Source organism: Physeter macrocephalus, chromosome 20 (assembly GCF_002837175.3).
Source record: "Physeter macrocephalus isolate SW-GA chromosome 20, ASM283717v5, whole genome shotgun sequence".
NCBI classification, from domain to species: Eukaryota; Metazoa; Chordata; class Mammalia; order Artiodactyla; family Physeteridae; genus Physeter; species Physeter macrocephalus.
Genome location: NC_041233.1, coordinates 53,186,693 through 53,194,897, shown reverse-complemented (window position 1 = coordinate 53,194,897; position 8,205 = coordinate 53,186,693). Strand labels below are relative to the sequence as shown.

Genomic DNA, 8,205 nt, shown 5'->3' with positions numbered 1-8,205 from the left:
AAAAAAAAAAAGGTCATGAAGAACCTAGGGGTAAGACGGGAATAAAGGCACAGACCTACTAGAGCATGGACTTGAGGATATGGGGAGGGGGAAGGGTAAGCTGGGACGAAGTGAGAGAGTGGCATGGACGTATATACACTACCAAACGTGAAATAGATAGCTAGTGGGAAGCAGCCGCATAGCACAGGGAGATCAGCTTGGTGCTTTGTGACCACCTAGAGGGGTGGGAGGGAGGGAGAGGCAAGAGGGAAGAGATATGGAAACATATGTATATGTATAGCTGATTCACTTTGTTATAAAGCAGAAGCTAACACACCATTGTAAAGCAATTATACTCCAATAAAGATGTAAAAAAAAAAAAATAGGGGCTATCTGCAAAACCACAGCGTTAAGAGCACAAACTCAAGTACATTAAGTACAATTGAGAACTTAATTAAGAGTAATTGAGGGCTTCCCGACGGCTCCTTTCTCCTGCCTAGAAGAACTTAATTCAAATTAGGCCTTTGGAAATTTGCATTCTTCTTTTGCTGTTTGTGTGAATGTGGGTGGCTGGGGTGGGGAAGGGGGGTGGATGACAGGAAGCGGGCAAAGGGTGAGAGAATAATGACTGTCCCTGGCCTTGTGCATCAATGTCAGGCCCAGGAATCTCATCCATATGAAACCAGGACTTCTTTTATGATTCGACTAGGGAAAAATTGGGGAATAATCCCAGCAAGTCAGTCTTACTTGACGTAAGATGAAAGACTGCATATGCATGAGAAAGGATTATTCTTAAATGAAAAAACATTCTCCAACCCTGCCATCTTCCTAGGAATATTTTCAAGTCACCTCAAAATGTATTGAAATACAGGTAGTCTATGAATAACAAAGAATTGTGGAAATGTTTCTATTACATGAGTTGTATGTGGTCATGATGGGAAAATCATGAAGTACAGATAATCCTAAAAAAGAAAATAAAAACCACCTCTACTTCATCATTTAGAAGTTGCTGCTATTATCATTTTGTGACATATCCTACCAGTCCTCTCTGTGCATGTTTTTCACATAAAAAATAGAATTAAATTGTATGTAGAATTATTCACTTAACAATTCCTTGTAAACATCATCCCATGTCTCTTAAGGGATTTCTGCAACATCATCACTGACATGAACTGCCTTATATGTTCATTTTTACTCACTTTGTTCAATTATTTATAAATCCTAGAAATGGAGCAATTGGACAAAATGATGTACATGTTTTAAGGCTCCTAGCACATGTTGCCAGAACAGTCTTCCCAAAGGTTATGCCAGTTTACATTCCAACCATGTGGAATGCTCCTCTCCCCTAAACCTTTACCAGTACTGGGAATTAACAATTTGTAAAAAGGCCCAGGTCCCTTTATGGGGAATGGAACCGTATCTGACTGCCTGTGTCAAGGAAGCCTCAAGAGTTAGAGGAGTTATCACTTAAGGTTTAGAAATAATGGATCATAGATTGGAGTTCAAAGAATATAAATCACTAGGTAAATCTAACATAGACATATCTCCAAACAGACAAACTGTGATGGAACGGAAGGAAGACTGGGATGTTAAAACAAGGAAAAGATTTTAATTAGCAAAGTCAATATTGACAAGAGTGTGATGAAACTAATATCTTTAAGGCTACTACAGCTCTCTGCTGCCTCAATGCTTTGTTTTGCTTGAAGTCACCGTATTTAATAAAGGGGTAAATTGTTTTTGCCGTTAGTGGGTATGGGTTTAAAAGGTAGAGAAACACTGCTCTTGATATTTTTCATCAAGCACGAGTATGCCCATGAGTCTCACTGCTGATGTAAATGTTGCTCTATGCCTGGATACCTTCAGGTAATGCTACGGTAATGCAAAGCTACGGGCTTGCTTCTTTAAGGCTCATGCGAAGCCTGCCTTCTAAGCAAAGGCCCCCATTTACAGCCACTCATCTCATTGTTCACAGTGAGCTTTCAGATTGGTCAGTCTTGAAGCTACAACCAACAAGGCCTTCACCCCTTGTGACAAACCATGATCATCCCTTCTGGATTCATGAAGGGGCCTTTGAGATGGATGTTTAAGTCAGCACGCAGAATCACTGTGGCTGTTGAAATACTGTTATATTACTTTACTATCTCATTTTTTGTTTTATAAGGGGTTAGTCACTGTTATGTGAGCAGAAAGGCGAGGCTGAGAATGCAAGTAGCCCCCTTACATAGGATACCCACAACTGGCTGGTCAACATTATCAGGAGAGCTGGACACAAAATGCCATCTTGGGTTAGAGGTGAAGTGGTAGGACAGGACATCAGGCCAAAATTTAAATCAGGTTGACTCCTACCTCTTTTAAGCCCAAAGCTGCTTCAATCACTACCACCCAACCTCCCCCCAACCTAACAAACCTTGCCCATGAAGTGAATATTCTTCCAGGACTCAGCTGTAAAATGATAGCCATTCAGAAGAAGAGCGAGGATGTAGGTGCCAGAAAAGCAGTATTCACTCAGGTACTTCTCCTTCACTTCACCAAAATACATCTGCAGCTGGAAGTGAAGTAAAGAAAACATCATACTTGTACAACAACAGGCACTTCTCCATAGCCCTCATGTTCACTATTAGAGCTGATCAAGAGAGGAAAAAGCCCCAGCTCACATGGGCCTGAGAGTTGGCCCCTGCAGAGAGCTTTGGGAGTGGTGCTGCACTCTTTCAGTGGGTGCACGGGTTCACAGTTTAGGGTCTGTTAAGGAATCTTTGCCTCCACAGGGTTCTATGAGACACTGTTAAGTGTTCTAGGAGAAAAGTACTTTCTGTGGTCTGATAGGTTCAACAACACTGAATTTTACTACAGTTTGCCATCCCTTGTGAAACTTGAGTTTCACAATCACATTAGCATATTAAAAACTGTGAAAAAACTTGCATGAAAGAAATCTATTAATCTTTGTTTAAACAGAGTTTTCTGTATGCTCTTGACCAAAGTCTTTGGTTTAGAGCCTCTATAAGCATCTTGAGGAAACAGTTTCATAAAAAGCCTTACCACTCAGTTAGGTCTCTGGACTAGCATCAGCAGTATCCCCTGAGAACTTGTTAATCCTCACCCCTCATCTGCCAGTGCAGAATGTGCTTTTTAAATATGATCCCCGTATGATCACATACATAGTAACACTTGACAAACACTGCTCTGGAACCCAGTTTAGGAAGCATTTTGCTCAAGAATCTGAGATGCTCGTCTTTCTCCACAGATCACCACTAGCTGCAAAAAGCCTCCCCTAAGTATTTTGTAAAGTGCTGAGGCATATTTGAGCTGCACTTTCCGAAAGCCCTGAATACCCTTCCTTCATGTTCTAACTCAGACAAAATACTTAGAGAAAATTTCAGATGTCCAGCCTCTTGCACAACCTTCCTTCCACTGTTGTCAGTGCCCACGAGAACAGCCTTCATTTTTAATTAATTGCATATCTTCAGAATGAAAGTACTGGTCACTTTTGCAATCATTTTTGCAATCTCTCTTAAAATCACTCATTTTAAGTCACTTTTGTCAACTTAAAACAGCTGCTGTTTTGAGCCACTCCTAGGTGATCTGTTTTTTTTTTTAATCAGAGTAGACTCCATATCTTTCTCTCACGTCCCTGGAAACTTTCATCAGGTAGCACTGGATCTTGAATGACTCAGTGCCTCAGACAAGAAAAAATTTGTGCTTCAAATTTATGAATAAGTAGGAGATACCTTGGACCTGTCTGATGAAAAATGGGTCTTACCACAATGGTGTGTGTGGCAGATTCTGTGAATTGCCTGTCTTCCCTGGGGGTTGGGGGAAGGAGTGGGCGACAATGTGCTCAGCTCCAGGAGGTAGCTCATGATGGATCTAGGGCTCTAAGCCAGTCATAAAATCCTGCATCCTGCTTTCCCAGCCAGTCCTGGCCGATGAGATGTAAGAGAAAAGACTACTAGGAGCTTCTGGGGTATCTTTTGCTTTCCTATAAAAAGGAACAGATGTATCTGGTGCTATCCTTCTTCTGACCTTGAACACGGCTGTGATCCCTGAAGCTACACCTTGCTTCCATGAGGAAACAGGCCTAACAACAACTGAAGAATGTCTGAGATAGTCAAGCTGCCCACCTCATGCCAGCAACTGCCTACTTCCGGACTTCGAATTAGGTGAAAACAATAAGACCTTTTTTGTTTAAGCCATTGTATGCCAAGTTATCAAGGAATGCCAGTGAACTTACACTTAATTGAGTGTACCATCTAGGCTTCTCTAACGTGTGTGCTGGATCTTGGTCACATTAGCATAATTTGAAGAGCAGACTCACATCCTCCATGCTGTCAAGGGCAGAGAGCAATGGTAACAGATGCTGTTTCTAGTCACTTACCTCTTCCCAAGGCCGAGAGCAGAACTTTTCCAACGTGTTAATCATTTTTTTATGAGCTGACTGTTCCTCTGATGTAAGGTTTAAAAACTCCATCACATAGTAAAAAGCTGAAAATGCCTGCAAGAGAAAAATGCTGAGTTTGGTGCAGTGTCTAACACAGAGGGACACTGATTCACTCTCCAGAAGGCCTAATGAAAGTGCCTGGAAATCTCTGATGAGTAAATTATGGATCAGGTGATATTCCATCCCCAACAGTTGCTTCCTTCCTGGAAGGGGGTCACTTTGCTGCTGACATGCATTTCTGAGCCATCTGGTAGCTAATTTTCTCAGGGAGAAAGAAAGATGGGGAAAAAAGAAGATAAGAGGAAAAGTTACAAAATCCCATCTTTAAAAAACTATGTATTATGTATGAATTTTTAAAACTAAAATCTGGGGCTTCCCTGGTGGAGCAGTGGTTGAGAGTCCGCCTGCCGATGCAGGGGACACGGGTTCGTGCCCCGGTCCGGGAAGATCCCACATGCCGCGGAGCGGCTGGGCCCGTGAGCCATGGCCGCTGAGCTTGCGGGTCCGGAGCCTCTGCTCTGCAACGGGAGAGGCCATGACAGGGAGAGGCCCGCGTACCACAAAAAAAAAAAGTAAATAAATAAAAATAAAATCTGGAAAATTCTATACAAAGGTAAATAACAGGAGTGATCTCTGGCAAAATTATAAGGTGTTTTGTTCCTTTTTATTTATGCCCTTTTTTGGTCTATTTTAATAATGTACATGTAGTGCTTTCCTTAAATAGCCAGTGTTTATTTAACAAATATTTATTGCAGGCCTATCATGAGCTGGGCATAACTTAAAAGTTTTAAAAAGCCATCATCATCATACATGAGAACTATGTAAAAAGTTAAATAAACAAATAAGTAAAAAAGAAAACATTCTAGAGAAATGGAAATAAAAATAAAAATAACCAAATGGGACTTAATCAAACTTAAAAGCTTTTGCACAACACAGGAAACCATAAACAAAACAAAAAGACAACCTATAGACTGGGAAAAAATATTTGCAAATGATGTGACCAACAAGGGATTAATTTCCAAAATATACAGAGCTCCTACAGCTTATAAAAAAAACAAAGAACAAAAAACAACCCAATCAAAAAATGGGTAGAAGACCTAAACAGACATTTCTCCAAAGAAGACATACAGATGGCCAACAGGCACATGAAAAGATGCTCAATATCACTAATTATTAGAGAAATGTAAATCAAAACTAAATGAAGTATCACCTCACACCGGTCAGAATGGCCATCTTACAAAAATCTACAAACAATAAATGCTGGAGAGGGTGTGGAGAAGAGGGAACCCTCCTACACTCTTGGTGGGAATGTAAATTGGTGCAGCCACTATGGAGAACAGCATGGAGGTTCCTTAAAAAAACTAAAAATAGTGTTACTATATGATCCAGCAATCCCACCCCTGGGCATATATCCGGAGAAAACTCTAATTCGAAAAGATACATACCCCCCAATGTTCATACCAGCACTATTTAAAATAGTCAAGACATGGAAGCAACCTAAATGTCCATCAACAGATGAATAGATAAAGAAGATGTGGTATACATACACAATGGAATACTACTCAGCCATAAAAAAGAATGAAATAATGCCATTTGCAGCAACGTGGATGGACCTAGAGATTATCATACTAGATGACGTAAGTCACAAAGAGAAGACAAGTATCATATGATATCACTTACACATGGAATGTAAAAAAGTGATACAAAAGAACTTACTTACAAAACAGAAAGAGACTCAAAGACATAGAAAACAAACGTATGGTTACCAAAAGGGAAAGTGGGGTGAGGGGGAGGGATAAATTAGGAGTTTTGGATTAACATATACACACTACTATATATAAAATAGATAGACCCAGCTCTACCCACCACCAGTCCTTCCCATCAGGAAGCTTGCACAAGCCTCTCAGTTAGCCTCATCCACCAGAGGGCAGACAGCAGAAGCAAGAAGAACGACAATCCTGCAGTCTTTGGAACAAAAACCATGGTCACAGAAAGACAGACAAAATGAAAAGGCAAAGGACTATGTACCAGTTGAAGGAAAAAGACAAAACCCCAGAAAAACAACTAAATGAAGTGGAGATAGGCAACCTTCCAGAAAAAGAATTCAGAATAATGACAGTGAAGATGATCCAGGACCTTGGAAAAAGAATGTAGGCAAAGACCAAGAAGATGCAAGAAATGTTCAACAAAGACCTAGAAGAATTAAAGAACAAACAAACAGAGACGAACAATACAATAACTGAAATGAAAAATACACTAGAAGGAATCAATACCAGAATAACTGAGGCAGAAGAATGGATAAGTGACCTGGAAGACAGAATGGTGGAATTTACTGCCACAGAACAGAATAAAGAAAAAAGAATGAAAAGAAATGAAGACAGCCTAAGAGACCTCTGGAACAACATTAAACACACCAACATTCGCATTATAGGGGTCCCAGAAGGAGAAGAGAGAGAGAAAGGACCATAGAAAATATTTGAAGAGATTATGATCGAAAACTTCCCTAACATCGGAAAGGAAATAGCCAGCCAAGTCCAGGAAGCGCAGAGTCCCAGGCAGGACAAACCCAAGGAGAAACAGGCTGAGACACATAGTAATTAAATTGACAAGATTTAAAGACAAAGAAAAATTATTAAAAGCAACAAGGGAAAAACGACAAATAACACACAAGGGAACTCCCCTAAGGTTCACAGCTGAGGTCTCAGCAGAAACTCTACAAGTCAGAAGGGAGTGGCACGATACATTTAAAGTGATGAAAGGGAAGAACCTACAACCAAGATTACTCTACCCAGCAAGGATCTCATTCAGATTTGACAGAGAAATCAAAGCTTTACAAACAAGCAAAAGCTAAGAGAATTCAGCACCACTAAACCAGCTCTATAATGAATGCTAAAGGAACTTCTCTAAGTGGGAAACACAAGACAAGCAAAGGACCTACCAAAAAAACCCCAAAACAATTAAGAAAATGGTAATAGGAATATACATATAGATAATTACCTTAAATGTGAATGGATTAAATGCTCCATCCAAAAGACACAGGCTCGCTGAATGGATACAAAAACAAGACCCATATATATGCTGGCTACAAGAGACCCACTTCAGACCTAGGGACACATACAGACTGAAAGTGAGGGGATGGACAAAGGTATTGCATGCAAATGAAAATCAAAAGAAAGCTGGAGTAGCAATACTCATATCAGATAAAATGGACTTTAAAATAAAGAATGTTACAAGAGACAAGGAAGGACACTACATAATGATCAAGGGATCAATCCAAGAGGAAGATATAACAATTATAAATATATATGCACCCAACATAGGAGCACCTCAATACACAAGGCAAATGCTAACAGCTCTAAAAGAGGAAATCGACAGTAACACAATAATAGTGGGGGACTTTAACACTCCACTTTCACCAATGGAGAGATCATTCAGACAGAAAATTAATAAGGAAACACAAGCTTTAAATGACAAAATAGACCAGATCGATTTAACTGCTATTTATAGGACATTCCATCCGAAAACACTTTCTTCTCAAAGGCACACGGAACATTCTCCAGGATAGATCACATCTTGGGTCACAAATCAAGTCTTGGCAAATTTAAGAAAACTGAAATCATATCAAGCATCTTTTCCAACCACAACACCATGAGACTAGACATCAATTACAGGGAAAAAAACGTAAAAAACACAAACACATGGAGGCTAAACAATACATTACAAAATAACCAAGAGATCACTGAAGAAATCAAAGAGGAAATCAAAAAATACCTAGAGACAAATGACAACGA

General features: G+C 40.0%; 1 protein-coding gene across 7 annotated transcripts in view; it reads right to left on the bottom strand.

Annotated features, from left to right (window-relative positions):
* The window catches only part of ENTPD1 (ectonucleoside triphosphate diphosphohydrolase 1), a 128,441-nt gene that overhangs the window by 873 nt on the left and 119,363 nt on the right, over window positions 1–8,205 (bottom strand). For all 7 annotated transcript variants that reach the window (XM_024121623.2, XM_055081305.1, XM_007118068.3 and 4 more), the window contains 2 exons: window positions 4,352–4,468; window positions 2,387–2,524 (listed from right to left, as the gene is read on the bottom strand). In XM_024121623.2, the coding sequence (XP_023977391.1) occupies window positions 2,387–2,524; window positions 4,352–4,468 (255 nt within the window). The remainder of the gene's footprint in view (window positions 1–2,386; window positions 2,525–4,351; window positions 4,469–8,205) is intronic.